Source organism: Osmia bicornis, chromosome 8 (assembly GCF_907164935.1).
Source record: "Osmia bicornis bicornis chromosome 8, iOsmBic2.1, whole genome shotgun sequence".
NCBI lineage: Eukaryota > Metazoa > Arthropoda > Insecta > Hymenoptera > Megachilidae > Osmia > Osmia bicornis.
In genome coordinates this window covers 4874567-4894659 of record NC_060223.1, presented here as the reverse complement: position 1 = coordinate 4894659, position 20093 = coordinate 4874567, and the positions used below count along the sequence as shown (strand labels likewise).

General features: G+C 40.4%; 1 protein-coding gene and 1 long non-coding RNA gene across 8 annotated transcripts in view; one reads left to right on the top strand and one right to left on the bottom strand.

Annotated features, from left to right (window-relative positions):
* Positions 1-87: 87 nt before the first annotated feature.
* Positions 88-20093, bottom strand: part of LOC114877094 — a 37399-nt gene continuing 17393 nt past the window's right edge. For 2 of the 6 annotated variants that reach the window (XM_029189240.2, XM_029189241.2), the window contains 5 exons: positions 9105-9470; positions 8168-8469; positions 7692-8088; positions 5236-5351; positions 88-4913 (listed from right to left, as the gene is read on the bottom strand). In XM_029189240.2, coding sequence (XP_029045073.2) covers positions 2352-4913; positions 5236-5351; positions 7692-8088; positions 8168-8469; positions 9105-9470 — 3743 coding nt within the window. In that variant the 3' untranslated portion in view covers positions 88-2351. Of the gene's footprint in view, positions 4914-5235; positions 5352-7691; positions 8089-8167; positions 8470-9104; positions 9471-11806; positions 12301-20093 lie in introns of those variants that run through there. The other 4 variants (XM_029189236.2, XM_029189237.2, XM_029189239.2 and 1 more) reach the window with 4 other exon arrangements.
* LOC114877100 lies at positions 16978-19478 on the top strand. Of its 2 annotated transcripts, XR_003789506.2 has the most exons (4): positions 16978-17896; positions 17997-18147; positions 18766-18852; positions 18941-19478. It is a non-coding gene; the product is annotated as an uncharacterized LOC114877100 (long non-coding RNA). The 2 variants fall into 2 exon arrangements; XR_003789505.2 differs by lacking the exon at positions 17997-18147 and having other exon boundaries at positions 16984-17896.

Sequence of the window (20093 nt, the reverse complement as noted above, 5' to 3'; positions counted from 1 at the left end):
TTATAATTAACCCAATGATTTATAATTGTAATGCCAAAGTTATTATTAAAAATTATATTTATGGTGGTAAATTGTAAATATGGCGAATTAATTGAAACATTTTATTCATATTTTTTAAGCAAAAACACAACAAAATTCAAGTACACTTATTCCTTACACGTTTAATTTAATTCAACTAAAATATAATTATATGATAACATGACTCGTGTAAGATGCAATGTTAATGCTTATATGCGTATGAATGTATGCACATCAGTTGTAAACACCTAATGAACATGTTAGTTGACGTATGAAAAAAAAAAAAAAAAATCAATGTATTTCGGCTTGGTATGCATGCCCTGACAAGACCATCATTTTTATAAAACTCAATCGCTCCCATTTTGTCGTCGTCATCTTGTCAATTTAACAAATGTCAATTGTTCGCAAATCACCCGATAGCCCTTTTGTTTCCTTTGTTTCATTTTGTGTGTTTTTTTCCATTGAGAAGAATGCTTTGAAATGGTTACAAAAATGTCAGCCGCAGAATAAGGCACACAATTGATGCAACACGTATTTAATATAGCAATATATTTATCTTTAATGTAACTGGATGTCAATGAATTTCTATAAGTATATGGATCGTCCTGGATATTGTGTTATGTCAAATGGTGCCTAGGGAATCTAAAGCTTCGCAGGAACGATTGTGCCTATATCGCTGTTGTGATAATAGTTGTTTTTTTTTTTTTTTTTTTTTTATTATTATTAACATTATTATTATCATTAATATTAATATTATCATTATCATACTTGATGTTACTATGCCTGGATGATTGGTAGTTTTTATATATACAGGTATCATTTGAGGTATGTTTCGCATCTTATGATATGGGGTACATATACATATATATGTATGTATGATTTTTTTTTTTTTTTCACGAACCACATCTATCAATCAACTTACATAATATGCAACCTGAGGTATTCGACCTACTTGACACAACTCAACTAAAGCGTGAACTATGTTGTAACAAGTGCAACTTCAATATGTTGTACAATAATGTGTATGAGTGAAATGTGTTCTCCTAGTTTCAAATTCAAACATCTATTACAAAAAAAAAAAAAATGCTCCTCTTTTAACCGTTTTAACAAAAAAATCCCATAGCAACTTCTTTGCTTGTCTCCTGTAAGTTTCATCTATATACATCTTATGTTAGCTTCATAACAGCTACAGTACAAGTTATATAGTTCACTTTGTTACCAATCCATTTCATATCATCAACTACTCTCTGCACCTTAGCCAAACGTATCATCATTTACGACTGTCGCATATTATTTTTTCTAAAATGTAGCTCGGTTACTGGATCTCGTTATCTCTTCCCATTTAGAAATTTTCAAACGACGAGAGTGCACATTACGGTTTGCAGCGTTTTTTTATTACGTTTAAACTTGCACACGAGCAAATTTCCCTAAACGAAAGGCCATCTAACGTGGTACGCGATGAACGACGCTAGTGTTTTTATTAATCTTTCTTTTTTTTTCATTTTACTCTTTTCGTAGTTTAAAATTTACCCTCTAGATAAGTTTTGTAAAAAATATGCCTTAGTCAACATGATGTTAATGTAATTCGTGTTCGGTACTTATATAAAAAACATTAGTGCGAGAACAACTGAAACGACATTTGGTGTGAGATTTTTGGTTGGTTTCTCTTTTACTCTGGTTTCGCAGAGTTCAGACTTTAAGATCCATTTTGTATTCGCAACAATATCGAATGAAACATCCTAAGCACGATTCATTTTAAAACGATCCAACGTAACGAAACTTTCATGCGGTACAATTTAGGAGAACAAAATATGATCGAATGAAAGAAGAAAATTAAATGAAAGAATATGTGCACCAAGTAACATTGACGATAATGTCAAAAATATTTGTATATATATATATTATATATATATATGCTTCAATGCATATGTTAATTTTCAACGAAGTTTCCATGAAACACGATTTGCGAGCGACCTCTTAAAGCTATTTACAAAAATGAATAGCAATACGTAGGCTTTTGCTATATTATCCGCTGCCCTTTGAGCATACCCCCAAGTTTCAACATCTTTGCATCCATACAACGATCATCCACAGGGTTCTTTTTTCTCTAGTTTCATTCAATGTAATTAACGTGACGATAATGAATGGTTAACGGTGATTAAATGTACGGTCCATCGTTATGGGATCGAATCATCCATCAAAGTAATAGTAAAACGTCAGAGGCTTAGGGATATTTAGAAAAGGACGGCCTATGACATAGGTACGCCGGAGTTATACAGAAACAGTCCCTGTGGAGAAGTACTCGTAGCGAGGCTCTCGATAACAGTCGCGAATCATTGGATGTTACAACAAACAGCTCTGCACGGTATCGGATGTTCGCCCTCTTGACCGTAGAACGTTCGTGACTTGAAAACTTTCGAATCGATTGGCAGGAACGGAGGTTTGCCGGTGTAACAGCTTTCGTATACCTCAAAAGCCTCGTCTATGGGGACGTTCTTGTCGCCGACGAGGTCACCGCTGCGCGTCGGGATATCATCAATTTGCTCGGACTGATTTGGCACTGATTTCGATGATGCTGAGAAATCTACGTTCATCTTAGAGCCATTCGTATCATCCTCTACGCTAGTAGCACTCTCCCGAGCTAATCTATAATATTTCTGAACGTAATCGATGTTGACCTGTTCAACTTCGATGATATCGTCTTCAGCAGCTTCGCCCTCGCACATTACCCCCTCGCATTGCAACATCCTCTTCGGGGTTATCACAGGTTCAATCGTCTCCGCTTCCCAGCATTCTAACACGTCAGGCTCCTCTATGCTGTCCAAGGAATTTCTCCCGCTACAATTCTCCTCCTCGCCGCTGCTTCTCCTCTTTCTATCCACCGTCTTTCGGTTAACCGTATCTATCGCAGTTTCGCTCGTCCCGATCGCTTTGATCGTCGTGGAAGCGTCGTTATTGTTTCGCAATACCGGCTCGTGAGCGGATGTCGTCAACAACTTCCCCTCCTCCGAGACGACGATCTCACCCTTCTCGAAGGTCCTTACGTTCATCGTGTCCTCGACGATACCCTCGTCGCCGTCGTCGTCGCAGTCGACGTCGTTCTTCTCGTCCGCGTCCTTCGTGCGACGGATCTTCGTATCAATAATGCTCGTGGGATCCCGACCGGATCTCCCCTGTCTTTTCGTTCGCCTTACGTTGACCCTCTTCGAGTCCATCCGAGAATTTGAAGCAACCCTCATACCCGCAACGCTATCCTTCTCAGTTAATTCGCAAACATCACCAACAGTCTCCAGCTGCCTCGACGGATTCTTCCTTCTGCTGTTCACCGTGTCCTCCATCTGGCCGCACGAATCCGACGATGACACCACATCGTGGTCCAAACGTGTGCCATCCGTGTGTCTAACCCGCCTTCGTTCACCGGATCTCTTCTTCGCCTCTCTCTTTTTCCTCGAACCACCACCGTTGGCTGCGTCCAGCTGTTCCTGGCACTTCACGTTGCTGATCCTTGCGAATTCGCTGCTAGCGGCACGCGACAATGACGCATTGTCAGCGACGCCGCTATTAGCAGATAGTGCAGGCATGGGGTTGCCTTGCAAGTTTTTTGGCGGCTCTTCGTCCACGTCATCCTCGTCCTCCGTCTCGCTGTCCACCGAGACGTTCGACGTGATGAATATATCTGGCGAGTTCGCTCTGCGTAGCCACTCCGTCACCGCGTCCGTGATGGGATAATCGGACAACCGTGTCTGACTCTCGAAGCCGGAGTCTTCGTTCGACGCCTCGATCGGATCGTCTTTGCTCAAATGATTACAAACGTTCTCCGATGCAAACTTACTCGACACTTGATCGTCTTCTGTCTTGTTGCTGCGATGCTCGAACATGGAATCCGGTTTCGAGTCATTCGACAGATTCGCTTTCTCCAAATTCTCGTTTAAATCGTTCAAATCGTTCGTTAAGACCTTGGTCTCGATTTCCGGCTCCGCGGTGCCGTCCAAGTCTGGACCGGGCGTTGGTTCCCTCACGAACTTCGCACCTTTCGCGTTGTACTTCCTCTTCGGCAAACTGTTCGACGAAGGTTTACTGCTGGACAAGGACGAATGATTCTCCTCGCGGATCCCTCCGTTCTCCAAGGGAGCAGTCTTTGGCGTTACGGATCTAGAGCGCGTCCGTTCGTCGTTACAAGGCGATGATGGTTTCGGTGTCGCTATCGTAGCGTCTTCGTTGTTCGAATCGGAGTCCATCTTCCCGTTCACCAGGCTCCTCTCCTCTACACCGTTCATCTCCTTAATCGTCGTTCCTAACGACGCGTCGTTCGCTGCTTCGTTATCGTTAGCGTTTGGCAGTTTCTCCACCTCCAAGGTCTCCTCTAGGACCACCTTGTTCGTTGAACGATTCGTCTCTTCCTGCTCGAAGAGACTGTTCGTCAGTCTATTCGCTTCGTCGCTCGAGTTTGTCGCGTCCGGCGACGTCGATTGACTCTTCTCTAACGACAACGACGACGAGGACGACGATCCAACGTCGTCGGAATTGTTCGCGATCAACTTGTCGCCCTTCCGGTTATTCGACTCGTCGCGGACGACGCCGTTGCACACCTGGTCGCTCTCGTTGCCGGCGTTGGTCGCGTCGGACGACAACGTGCCCGGCTGGTTGGTCGTGCACTCCTCGCTGGCCGGCGCGTTCGCTGACGTTGGAATAGTTGATAACGCGGTATCAGGTTCGACGACTTGTCGCAGCTTGAACTCCTGGCATTCAGGGTTCAATGGCCGATTGCTGGCCGTGGTCGTTGTCGTGGTCGATGTTGAACACGCTGTCCAGGACAGCCGGGAAGACGGTAGACCGGTATCACATTCGGAGCTGTATTCTCCTTCTTCCTCGTCCGTGTTCCCCTCCGTGTTACCCTGAATAAGTAATTTAATTTAGAAATTTAACCATTAATTTCTTAAATTAATGAGAGAATTTAAAAAGTTAGACGTGTTAATCAGGGCCGGCCCTGGGGCTAGGCAGACTAGGCGGCCGCCTAGGGCCCCCATAAGAGGAGTTTACTTGAATATCAATCGATGCAAATGCAAATTTAAATTAATTATACAAGCTTTAACGTTAATTTTATGAATTCGGGGTACTTTTTCGTATGTCATATATGAGCTCGCCTAGGACCCCCGAAATCTCAGGACAGACCCTGGTGTTAATCGATTCCACTCATCCATCCACTCTGGTATTTACCGTAGCAAGTCTTCTCTGCTTCCTTCTCTTTTTTTTCTTTCTTCTCTTGGCACAGGCCGCCGACATAGTCGCCACGTCCGTGGTTCTGATCATGGGTCCACCTTGTATCGTGACACCTTAGACAGCAGAAACGTCGAGCATTAATCGATCGGTTTTATAAATGAATAATCATAAATCTAAGGTGTCGACACGAGAAACACGTATGCCCAGGGTATTCGACCGGGTCGGTGCGAACACGAAGACGTCCTGGACACGCGTCGAAGGGTGCGAATACTGAACTTGGCTCTTTCTTTTATTTCCCCGTACCGTGATCGAGCTCCGCGCAACGGAGCTATTTTAAAATCGGTTTCTATTCGAGACAGAGCTTTGCCAGAGCCACTTTCGACGCCCCTCGCGCGGCTGACAACGTGTAATCCGTCGAAAGGTTTAAATGTCGATGATGGTACCGCGAGTGCGGTATCCTTGTGAAACGTTCACGAGTCAATGAACCAGCCGGGGATGATAAACGCCTTTTCTCTTTTTTCTTTTATTCTATTTTCCTGTGCAACGTGCCGTGGTTCGATGAGGAATTACGGTGAACAATGGTTTCGTTCGATAATTATACGATGTATGCAAGAAAAAGTAACACACATACATAGATCGAGCGTGGGGTAGAGTGTTGTTGACTTTAGGTACGATCGTCGGATCACCCCGGGAACACGCAGTGGAACAAGTCAACTATTTTCGTGTACGGTGACGCAAAGCAAAGCAATGCTGTCCAAGATGAGCACAACGGAGCTTTCCCCGTTCTATTTTTATTGTTGTAGTATGGCTTTGAGTGGCGAAACGTCTATTGGGCAATGATTGATGTCCTCAGGGATATGTTTGGATAATTTTTGCTATTCAAACGCGTTCACTGGCGCAGTGGTAACGGTTATAACGTTGTGTGGTACGCTAAGTACACAATTAGAAGCTTCTATGCTTCATTAAATATAAATTTTATAAATGGTTTCTTTAAGGAAGGTATAGTGTTATCTATGCTTCCAATTTGCAGCTAAGTACATAATTAGAAATTAATTTTATAAATATTATCTTTGAGAAAGTGATAGTATTACCTAAGTTTTCAATTTGCAATTAAGTACACAATTAGAAATTTCTCTACTTCACTAAATATTAATTTTATAAATATTATCTTTGAGGAAGTCACAGTATTATCTAAATTTTCAATTTGCAGCCAAGTACACAATTAGAAATTTCTCTAGTTCACTAAATATTAATTTTATAAATATTGTCTTCAAGGAACTTACAGTATTATCTAATTTTTCAATTTCGAATTTTATGTCTTTAATAAAATATTAATAGCATTTGGAATATCCTTTTCTTTTTCTCATCCTATAATTGAATAATAAAAGAATAATAATAGGAATACGTTTTATATTCCTTCCTTCCTTCGGGCATTATTATTTTTTTGCTTATGTTTATCATATCTGTTCGCAGTATCTTCCTATTCCAAGTAAATCCTTGGCAAAAATAATTAATCATCAGTTAGCCTGAAGACGACACATCAATTACCCCCCGGTTTCTCCGCGATCGTATCTAAAGAGAAGCAGCTCTCTTTGCGAATTATTACCTTTTACCTTGAATGTGGTAGAGGCACGGCGGTAATAAAACAGCAATGATGCCGATGGACGGGACAGCAGTCATGAATCTGGCTATATCCCTTTCTCCTGGCCGCGCATCCAACCGACACTGTTCTCGTTTTAACATTAGAAACAGGTACAATCAAACGTACTAACGCTTAAACTGACGCAGCGCGGGGAAGGGGCGATCGAATACAGCTATACGATGCATCGTTCGTTGCTTTTTATTTCTTTTTTCTCTCTTTTCATTTGGGTACTGTTCAACTTACAATTGAACAAAGATGAATCAATTTCTCTTAAAATAAAGAAAGATTACAGAAAGCTTTCCTAAAAACTTGTCCTCAAAAATATTCATAATATTTCATAATAAATTACAGTCTTTGATAATTAAATTCAAAGTCTATTTTCATCAAAAATATAATTGCTTTCACTACCCCTAATTGGTGATAAATAATTACCAATAATCTCCTAATATTAACTAAAATATTTCCTCAAGAATCTCGCTAAAGTCACGGGAGACAGATCTATCAGGAAACAAACATTCCATAACATTTTAAACGATCCATCATCGCCTACGAAGCGAATTAATCAACGTTCACGATGCATCGTTCCCTCCCCGAAGTGCGCAGGTTCTCTTAGCCAAAGAAAACAACCTTCGCTTGTGTTCGCCCGTTGTTCCGTCCATCTGTCCGTGAACAGAACGAAAGCTACGAGAGATAAGTCTCTCTCTAAAATCATGCGAGATAGCAAGGGAGCAAAGGTAACTTTCAAGAGTCCACTGCCAATGGGCAAAGATAAAGGGAGATCGTTAGCCTCCTGGTTCTTTAATCAACTAACCATTCACGTTGACCAAAGGAGGGCCGAACATGTAGTGGCCAGGATACATGTACGGTTGTGGGACCGCCGGTATCACGTGGGACACGTGGACTGGTTGTTGCATCAACACTGGCTCCATGTAAGGAACACCGTTCATCCCATTTTCCAACTGCTGTTCTTCCACGTGTTGCTCGTTCAAGTATTGCTCTTCTACCTGCTCCTCGTTCTGTTCATCGCCTTGCTGTTCATCCTCCACCGGGTTGCCTTCAGTTCCTTGCTCTTCAACCTCGCCAGCCACGCTACCGTTGCAACTGGTACTTCCTGTGCAACTCTCGTTGCAAGTTCCATTCGAGGTCTCCACTGGTAGCACATTCTCTTGCTCTTCTGATACCACTGCCGTCTCCACGCATTGGTTGGTCTGCAATTCAGATATGCAAATTAATTCTAATTCTATTTGAACGTGAAATTTTTAAGAGATTTGTTTAAGTTGACAGTACCTCATAATCCATCATGTAGTAAGGTTGCCCGGCCAGTTTAGGCACAAAGGTAGGATTGATCCACTCTATCGGCCTGAGTGGCACGGGTCCACAGGGTACGGCCGCCAGGACACTGGGCGCAACCTGTGCAGGAACTGGCGCGGGACCAACCAACATCACAGGGTACTCGTAGTAGTAACCGCTAGCATGGTCGTAAAACGTTCCGTAGCCTAACTGGGCCCCAGGTTCGATCATCGGTGGGTACTCGCCGGTGCCGCAGTCTCGGTCCAACAGCTGCTGATCCTCCGTCGTTTCGCTGCCATCTGAGACGATAAATTGTGTTAAATCACGTCGAGGAGGAACTCGAGTGCGACATTTACAACGCATCGAAGCCACGTAAGTTTAGATTTAGGAGTGTCGGTGATTAGGTGTGTGACAGTGGAACTCCCCCCCTTTGCTTTTGTTACGTACTTAGGTCGACTAATTTGATGATTGATTACCTTGCCAGATGATACTCTGTACAACTTTAATTCGACAATGGTGGAATTTTAATTTGAAATTTGTAACTTATTGTTAGATTAAATAATCAACAAAATTTATTTTATCAACGCTTTAATGGCTGCTATCACTATCCTTTGCCTTATTTTTATCTGCAATTTGAAAAGTTATCAATTTTACAAAATATGCAGCCATCAAAGTGTTTAGAAAAGAAAGGAAACTTAGCAAATTTTCTAAATTTTTTAATTTTCCAATCATCCTTTTTATGGTCAAGGATCTTATTTCTACTGAATTCTGTCAACAACCTAATGCACAGAGTACCGGTATCGTTTTCACACATACAATGTTGAGAGGAACTCCAAGCTGGCAGGATACGACGTCATCAACCAGGACACACACGGACGGACGATACGGACGAGAAAAAGTCAGAAATTCGATGAAATTTTCATCACGTTTCTACCTATACCTCTACCTGCGGTGGAATGAGACGCGGATTGGCTCTCGGTGGTCGACGACGTTGCGCTGGTGTTTGCGTTACCAGCCCAGGGTTTCTTCTTCGACAGATAGCCCTTCTTGAACAGCATATCCTGGCGAGGGGTAGTGATCCTCGTGTACTCGTCTTCGTTGAAGATGATCTTTGGCTGAGACGGTGAACCGGACGACTCGTCCTTGTGAGATCGTGTCCCGGCATCACCGTTTCCGCTCCTGCGAGGCTTGTAACCACCCTGTCCATTCCGACTGTAACTGTGCATGCTCGTGTCATTTTCCTGGCCCTTCGCGAACCCGTTTCGCAATCCGTCTTCTTCGTCCTCCTCGCCGGGTGGAGCTGCAAACAAAGTTGAATCGATGTGAGACTGATTAGATTCTTAGAGATTTCCGGGCTGTTTTCAGGGTGCGGTTAATTTTCCCCTATTCCATATACAAAATAAATAAAAATGATATTAATTAATATAACTTCTATAGTAAAAAGGATGGGGTACAAGTTATGGTCCTATAAGGATTAAGTTTGGAGTTTCAGTTTGGAAAGGGTTGATTTGGTGCAATTTAGAGATAGATGATTATTACCTTGATCTTTATGTTACATTAATATTGCAATATTATTTGAGTTCTTCTTCCATAAAAGATTTGCAATTTTAATGTTATTAAATATTTTTTAGGGTGTGGTTAACCCTCCTTATTCCATATTCAAAATTTATGTTATATGAAATGAATGAAAATAATATTGATTAACATAACTTCTATAGTAAAAAGGATGGAGTACAAGTGTACCCTTTATGGTCCTATAAGGATTGAGTTTGGAAAGGGTTGATTTGGTGCAATTTAGAAATGGATGATCATTACCTTGATTTTAATTCATTTTAATATTTTTATGTTGCATTAATATTGCAATATTATTTGAGTTCTTCTTCCATAAAAGATTTACAATTTCAATGTTATTAAATATTTTTTATGGGAATTTTAAATTTACCACTTGCAAATATTATTATTTACATTTACATTTGTTTGTTTTATTTATTTGTTACATAAATCCTGTTTATTACCAGTTACGTGATTCCCCAAGCAAAAGACCATCGTTTGATCATAAACCTACCCGAGTTGAATTACAGTGGAATTTTGTTATCCGAGTGCACCAAGCACTATCTATAAACTAATCCCTTTGAGTGACCACTATCAGAAGCCATGAACTCTGATATGTGTACGACGATATGATTCAGATAAATTTCAAAGAAATCTAGTTTGAAACTATTTTTTTTTTACAACTGGGCTTCCAGTCGAATTTCTAAAATGAATTATTACGTTAGTCTTGTATTAAACAGTGATAAAGCATGCAGTTAGTGAAAATATATACACTGATCAATAAAGTTTATCGAATTAATTGATCGAGTTAGTTGATGCATTCGATATGTTGATTCTATACGACGGTGACATCGTGTGCATTCTGATCAGCTGTTATTAAGTGTTATTAACCCTTTGACGAGAAAAAGACGCGATCAAACTTCAATAAGTGTATCATTCTATAAAGCAATAAGCTTGTTATTGAATCAAACTGTTATACAAATAAATATTCGTCAAAGTGTTAACCCTTTCGTCGGTACTGACGCATATGGTGCGTCTTCATCTTTAATCTTTTGACGCAACTGGTGCGTCTTCACCTTTAACCCCTTGACGCAAATGGTGCGTCTTCATCTTTAATCTTTTGACGCAACTGGTGCGTCTTCACCTTTAACCCCTTGACGCAAACGGTGCGTCTTCACTTTTAACCCTTTCTCACAAGGAAAAAAGTGGTAATATGGCTCCTTAAAAATAATTTACCTGATTTTAAGATGAATTAATATAAAAATTATCGAGAGGGTGAAATTACCAGCAAGGAGCCATAATACCACCCCTTCTTATATATAAATTTTTCTCTAACGTTTTATTATTTTTAACAATGCAAAGTTCTAATTTAATACGTCAGCATCATATACGTCAGCATCAGTGAAAGCACACTACGGCGGTTCTAACTCCCTAAAATACATCCACTAATTGCCTTAATGCGTACGAAAGCTGCTATTGTTTCCTAACGTGCGTAAATCCAGTTAGAACCGCATCGAATTAGATCGCATTGCAGCTTATTAACGTGCAATTCTTACTACTTAATCCTTCCCTCTGGTCTATACAAATGCACTAGAACACGTCCTATCACTACGATATTCATTCTCTAGAAAAGAAACGTGACTGGTCATGGCTGTAAGCATGTGCACTATCTACTCTATTTATTTTCTGGATCACTTCATGAATCTCTGTATTTTTCGAAAAATAATTTTGTCATTAACAACCGAACCCCTCTTTTTTACATCGCCTATAAATTATTATACAAATAACATAGATATGTTAATTATTAAAAATACTAATAGCTAATTTCATCCAATTTCAATTTTTTAAATTATTTCATTAAACTGCATTTGAGTTCAATGATCAGCACAGTAATTAATCAACCCCCTCGTGTACCCTCTAATTACACAAAGATTAATGAAACGATCAAAGCACCACTAACAAAGAAAACGAACGAAGAAATAAATAGAAAAACGATGAAAATTCTCTAAGGTGTCCGAGTGTAACCAAGAACCGGAAGCTCTCCGCTAAGAACCATGATCAGTCTCTTCCACAAGCTTTCCGTACCGTCTTGGTACCTCGCTAATAGTAGTACGTGATTGGACGAGCCGATCACGTGGGTAACCCTTCGTTGTCGACGCCACTGCATCTCTCCCTCGCAAGGCTCCTCCGAAAGTCTCACTCCTTGTCCTCCACCGTTTTATTTCAATGTCCCTCGATCGAAACGAACGTTTAGTCACCCTGTGTTACACTATCGAACTGCACACTCTTCCGTTTTCCTTTCCCGTTTCTCTGCGGTCCGTCTAGACGAGGGAGACGATCCCCCGGGGTCTCCTTAGTGTCTCTTCTCCCCACTTCGATGGTCACGAAAATGGACACGCGTCCAGCCGCGTTCTTTCCCTCGATTGTTATCGCTTTCCTGGCTTAACGGTGGCCGATAAACGCGCCAAATAAAAGGAGGATGAGGCTGGCTCTGTAATCTGGTGCACGCGATGCCTCGAGAACGACTGCGGTTGACACGAGGAACGGGGTGCAGAGGGGTACGGCGAGGAGAAGAGAACGCTTTACTGGCGGACGTAGCCCATTGGCCGGCGTTCGTGTACTAGAATAGCATCGGAATTAGAATAGAAAACGGCCGGTCTATTGGCCATCGGTGCCGCGAACCATGTCGTCCGAGAACCGCGACTTTTCGTTCATCCCGTCCCCCTGGGATTAGCAATTAACCAGAGAACTTTCCTCCCGTTCCGGGCGAAGACGCCATTTTGGAGAACACGCCGGGCGTCGCCTTTCAATTTATACGAATAACTGTCTTTTGAACAGAGGGAGATGTGACCTATGTTCTTTTTAATGAAAATCTATATTTTATTTAACAATTTTGATTATGTTATTCCTTAATTAATTAGTCAACTAATTTAAAAATTAATCATATGTATGAATAGATTAAAATGGGACACCCTGTGTATTAAGCGCGTACAAAATTAATGATCCTCACTAATTAGTAATTATGTTTTTTAAGCTAGGGTAACGTATGCAGTTATTGATCCCTGTATAATGATTGACTCTTTTCCTAGAAAGGTAGAAAATATAATATAATGCGATTCTTACGTAATAAACTATAACTCTATTCGGGTTATAAAAGATAATTATATTTATTATTTAATCCTTGAACAGCGGAGCGTGGGTCCAGTGTGACAAGTTGAATATATAATTTTTAAATAAGAGAGTTCCATGTATTAGAAGAATTTTTAAAGGGAATTAAATTGGAATTATATCTCAATGGTCCACTGTTTTAGGCCTCTCTCCGTGGTCCGCCATCCAAGGGTGAAGAAATACATTATATTATATTTCTTACTTCTGTTTCTCTTCTGTTCTTAAGAAGGTTCAATTTACATTAAAAAAAAAATATTATTATTAATATAAAATAGTCCACGGTTACCAAAGGAGGTTTACAAGTATAATTTTCTAGAAAATCTAGTCTCCTTTGCGAATATTCTTTCAATAGCTCGAGTTTAAAAATATTCCTTCGAACAGTCGATGGACGTTACGTAAGTTCAGAAATTTGTTTAGCGCATTCAACAGCGAAGAACTGTTCAGTATCACCGATAGAAAAAGATCGATTATTCTAATCTATTTTTTTCTATCCCCCCGTTGATGCAAAATACGAGACACGGCCTACTTTCACGGTATAAGGATTATTGCCGTTTCATCATTTCAGACTACGGTTCAAAGCAAAGCCAGCTGCTTCGGTGCTAATCAAATTTGAAGGTTCAACGTACGAGAGCCAACAAGGGTATTTTAAGTAACAAATAGAAAGCACTTGAAACACCTCGCTGCGTCTAGTTATACACTTTGTAAGAAACAGACGTGGATCAATTTTGAAATTAACTAAAAATTTTAGATTGTTAGTATAATTTCAATTGCGTTCAAAAATTTTTCTTATTTCATATGAAATATTCGAATATTGCAAAAGAATTATTTTTTCTCTCGAGAATTTTTTAAGTGCATTGTTTTCCACCGATTAACGGAAATCGATGGCCGGAAATCGCGCACCTGAAAGCGACCAGGAATACCCGAAAGGTCAGGAACGCAACGGCGACGGCTGAACCTCGTCGCAATTATCCCACCATCACTAAATGACACTAATTTCTGCCCACAGCTCTAGTCTAACCGCGATCTTTAATAATAATCAGTGACGCACACAACGAGAGAAAACGCGGGCTCGAGCTGTTTCCGTTTCTCTTTAGCGATGAATTAAAACGCCAGCCTCGATGTAAACACGTGCATCGCAATCATAGGATACGCGAGAAAACGTTTTACCGAAATACAGGTTATTTCTGGATCAATGGACACGTTTGTCTTGTGCAACATCGAGCATAGTAGACATCCCCAGGGACAATGGCGATCATCAAAAATAAATTTTCTGTCATCATTTTCCAATTTGTTTAGAGAAATCGTAACTGAAGAGATTTTTACCAAAATTTCTTCAGATATATTTCTCAAGCTTAGTGAAACAATATCAAAAGAAATGGACCGATATATAGGGTTATCCAAAATCAATGTCCCATCTTCATTTTTAAATAAAACACCTTATTTGAGATTTGGTTTCTTTTTATTTTAATATAAAGTGTATTGGATATATGACGCATACGGTGCGTCGTCCTTGCATACTGTATGGGACGCATACGGTGCGTCGCCCTTGTATACTATACATGACGCATGCGGTGCGTCGCCGTTGTGTACTATACACGACGCACGAGGTGCGTCACTGTTGCATTACTATTATTGACGCACGAGGTGCGTCGCCGTTGTATTCTATATATGACGCACGTGGTGCGTCATCCTTGTATAACAATACGAGACGCACACGATGCGTCCTTCGTTATTATATCATAATATTAAAATGCAATATTATTCGAGCAACCCCGATCGAATTTTGAATAGTTGATATTTTATTTTAATTTGAAGATGTGACACTTAACTTGAATAACCCTGTAGTAAGCAATAAAATGAGCAACATTGTGTTATCATTATTCGGGAGTGTTTAGAGTAGCAACAAAGAATGCTGTTCGGAGTAACACGATTGTTCGAAGTACACGCACCAGAATCGAGCAAATAGGTCAATTATCGAACGGACAAGTGAACCGATATCCGTGCAAATGAAGTTGCAAAAGAGAGTTGGGAATCGATTGAGCCAAGTGTCGAAAGTCCAAGAGGCTGCCAGAAAATGTTTTGAGAATATGAACCACTGTCCGGCCATCTACGACATCGTTATTTTGCATAGTGCTGTATCGTGTATTGTATATTTAAATACATTGTTATAAATGTGATTGGAAATTTCATGTGATTTTAGATTAACTGAGTTAATTAGATTTCGATGATTTTTGGACCAATGATGTTGGCAAGTGATATTTTTAATAAATTTTAATATAATCAATTGATCCTCCTGGCACTGCAATAATTTCTTTTCTCCTTTCTAAATTCCTTGTTTGAGTTTATATAAATTGTTTCTAGTTATTCCAACGATAAATTGATGAACTATTGAAGTGGTGCAAAGGTTACTTTTTTACTCCTCTTTCAAACGTATTACTATTCATTGTGCGATAAGAATTCTCTAGACGATTTCAAAACACATTATGAAACAATAGATAACCATCTATGAACCTTAATATCAGTGTTTCATAAGAATTTTTCATAATAGTAACGCAGACGTAAGGAATTAATGATTCATGATCAGTGAACTTAAAATTTTTATAAAAATTCTTGAATATACTTCATTTTCTAATTTTTTCAGAAGACGCATAGGGTGCGTCACGGAGTGTATTAGATATGTGACGCATATGGTGCGTCGTCCTTGCATACTGTACATGACGCACACATTGCGTCGTTGAGTATATCGTATACGTGACGCACGCAGTGTGTCGTCCTTGTAACTATAAGAGACGCATAAGGTGCGTCCTTGTAAGTTTATTTCAATTCCGCCCTTGATTAATTCTTATGGAGTCTAAAATGAAATAATTCATTTCTCCTCTGTTTCCAATATTTCATACATTTTTCAAGCTTTAAGGGTTGAAGTATCAGTATTCTTATCGAGCAACCCTGTACGTCCTCCGCGTAATCCAGAAACAGATCCCTCACGTTTCTCGTTCTCCGCAACCTTCACCTTAGCATCCGGCAGTCTCTCAGTTTCCAACAATGCATTTATCAAACCACCATCCAATCTTCTCGCTGACCCAGAATTCACCATCGTGATGCAACAATTTCTTCGCGGACTGACGTGAATGAAATCCCCCCCCTGTATGTTCCCCGTAACGCGCATATTAAACAATTTTCCCTTAATCCCTTCGAACGAGACCGCTTCGAACCGCTCGCCTTGCACGCTAACACATTGCCGCGTTAAGTGTAAGCCGCGCTCTAGATTCTCGTTTAGCGTACAAGTGAGTTATGGTCGCTTGGACAGCCTGGCTACGATCATATCTGGCACGTACCGGTAATATCAGCATGTTTCATTGATCCTATGTTTCTTTTTTATCAGAGAAAGCAGTAGAATTTTTCATGCAAAACTGTTTATTCAATACTCGGTGGTAAGTTTTTCAGAAGACGCAGCTGGTGCGTCATAGAGTGTTTTGGATATGTGACGCACATGGTGCGTCGTAGTGTACTGGATACGTGACGCATATGGTGCGTCGTAGTGTATTGGATACGTGACGCATATGCTGCGTCACCATTGTATACTATACGAGACGCACGCGGTGCGTCCGCCTGGTATCGAATACATGACGCATGCGGTGCGTCACATTTGTATCTTATACATGACGCACGCAGTGCGTCGCCTTTGTATCCCATACATGACGCATGCGGTGCGTCGCCTTTGTATCCTACACATGACGCATGCGGTGCGTCACATTTGCATCGTATACATGACGCATGCGGTGTGTCGCCTTTGTATCGTATACATGACGCATGCGGTGCGTCGCCTTTGTATCCCATACATGACGCATGCGGTGCGTCGCCTTTGTATCCTACACATGACGCATGCGGTGCGTCACATTTGCATCGTATACATGACGCATGCGGTGTGTCGCCTTTGTATCTTATACATGACGCATGCGGTGCGTCGCCTTTGTATCGTATACATGACGCATGCGGTGTGTCGCCTTTGTATCGTATACATGACGCATGCGGTGTGTCGCCTTTGTATCCTATACATGACGCATGCGGTGCGTCGCCCTGGTATCGAATACATGACGCATGCGGTGCGTCACATTTGTGTCATATACATGACGCATGCGGTGTGTCGCCTTTGTATCTTATACATGACGCACGCGGTGCGTCGCCTTTGTATCCCATACATGACGCATGCGGTGCGTCGCCTTTGTATCGTATACATGACGCATGCGGTGCGTCGCCCTTGTATACTATACGAGACGCATGCGGTGCGTCATCCTTGTATACAATACGAGACGCATACGATGCGTCCTTCGTTAGATCGCATAAATAGCACAAGACGCACAGGGTGCGTCGCCGGTGTTGAACACGCAAAGTTATGGCTCGTGATGAAGATAACGAGTTACGGAAGAGAACGTGCTCGTTCTGTGTTACGCAACAGGCCGTTATCGTAATTCCACTATCGTTTCAACATTTTTTTTTTCCAGAAAAGTAATGTATACTTAAGCGCCAAGCTTCGATGATCGATCGGGATAACGACATTTCGAGAGAACCTCGACCAGTTCGTACCGTAGGCGGTGCTCTACATTTTCACCAAGGCTCCCGTTCAGCGTCAGACTTTCCTGACACGTTCCTTGTCAGGTTTCCCGACTTTGCGTTATGTGATGCAATCACGCGCGGTACACGTTTCGCCTCCATCTCACGAGACGGATGATGAACGACACCAGCACTTCGTCACTTCACGTGCCCGATGTCTCCGGTTTCCTGATTAATTTCAGCCGTTTCTCCGTAACCGAGGAGTTCAGTCGTAACCCTTTCGTTACTACAAGTGCGATACAAAGTGTGCAATATTTTTGGGGAGGCTGGAAATAGTCGTGCTCGAGGCTTCGCGTGTGTCAACGTTGAACCATCGAGTGGTGTTATTCGGTGTTCGTTATAGATTTAAAAAGAACTGTATTTAAATTTAAAAAATTCCAGTCAGAGATATAAATGGTGAGGCTTCCAAAGTTCATGCCTACCTCCATGGAACAGATTATAATTTTAAAAACATTTTTAAAAATTTTCTTTTGTTGCTTTTGAAATTTATTTTCAGCTCGAGTAGCGCAGAATTAAAATTAGCAAAGTAATAGCAATAGAGTTTGTCTTATATAACAAGGAATCTATAGCAGCGAATCTCCATGAGAAACACACCATCTTGTCATAAGATGAAATAACAGATCGTTTCACAGAAGTGTAATTGAACTGTTAGCAATTATTTGATTTACATAATTTACAGTATTTAACAATTATTTCAAGGAACTATATTAATTCTTGTTATTACTGCAATAAGTTTTGTATGTCAGAACTAGTATCTCAAATAGCTTCGAGCTACAATGAGTCTGCTTGAAATGTAACTAATTAACAAGTTTAATTTATAGATAACTGAACACTGAACTTTGAATTCCATAATCATCTAATTTATCAGGAAAATACGATTCCTCAGATATGGAACGTTTATATTCAAACTATCTTTCAATGATATAATAAATATTTCTAATTTTCTATATTTTTATTTCAGTATCACACATGATGAACATATGATACTGTTAAAATAATAATCTACTACTGATATTATTATTATTCCCCTCCCCTATATTGCAGGCAATTTTTATTATGCACATGTACGATTATTCAAATCATTTTAAAAATAACACGTTATCACCGTCTACTTCTACCCATGATTTTACAAAATTTCCAATCACACAAGTTGCCTTGAATTCTGGTCTGTTCAAAGATTGTTCTCGGTACCGGCAAACCGGCTTCAAAGTTCATCATTGCAATAAAATCACAATTTTAATTAAGCAAAATCTTGATTCGTTCAGTTTCAGCGAATGGAAATTCAAACCTGCGAATCACGTAGAAAGGAGGACGTTTCTCAAACACCTTTGGGAATTATAGAAGAAAACACGGTAGTTCGAATAATTATTTGAATAATCATTCAAAAAATGAATCGACACTTCGCGTATATTGAACTTCATCGTCGAATTATATTCGTAGGTTGGAGAATGATAAGAAGGAAACACAATGCCAAAATACAATTATTGTTATAAATCATCGATGGTGACACTTCGCGAGTTCGATACATTTATCGCGATTCGAAGGGATGAAGGTTCAACCGGCGTCCAGCAGCATGGTTCCGCGTGTTCTTCGGACGAAGGGCGAAGCGAAATGGAGGAAACGGAAGTGAATGCCGTGCTGCTGTACGATACACTGGCGGTTGGCTTCGATTTTCCTGCGACTGTGCAGCTGAAACGATTTTACGTCGACCCCTGCCCACCCTCCTGCGCGCGCTTTCCACCCCCTCTTTACACCTATTCTTCATTCCTCCTTTGCATTTTTTTTTTTCTTTAATCGTTTTTCAGTCATTTAACTCAATATAATTTCATTCTTTTTCATAGCTGTTGATCACTATACAACGATTGATTCTTCTTCTAAAAAAGTAGGAAATATAATATGTTTTTCTCGATTTTCGGATGGCGGACCATGGAGAGAGACCTCCAAGACGGCGGACCATGGAGAGAGTCACAATTCTAATTTAATTCTGTATCTCTTTAAAAATTATTATTATTATTAGTTTCCTATTATTCATTCTATTTAATTATTATTATCTTGTTTAAAAATGATACATTTAACTTTAGGTTAATGTACTTGCCCGAATATTTCTTCCAAATAGGATTATAATTTATATTATATTTTCTACTTTTTACGAAATTATGTTGCCCTATTTTTCAAATTTTATTTCATCCCTTCTGGTTTCTATTATTTTCCCTCAATTTTTTCACCCCTTCTAATCTCTGTTTTTCAATCCTCTAAAATTTAAAAAGAATAAATGATATCATTTTTAAACGATTCGTTTAAATCTTCAAATTTGTTTTTATTTTCTTCAACCCCTTATCTTCAATTTCTCTGCATCTGTCATTCATCTTCGAGTTCACGTTTCCTTATCCTTCAGATTGTCCCGTCTCAACCCTTTCCCCAGTCATACGGCCGCCTTTTTAACCCCTACCACCCTCTCGGCCAACACCCCCGTCGCATGCGTGATTCCAACCAAATGATCGTACTTCCTGTTTGCAGATCTGCGCAAGCCTGCGAGTCTTGTCGCCAGGCGAGTTGCTCGGCCCGTGTCTATGACCGAGGGTTGAATGTACAG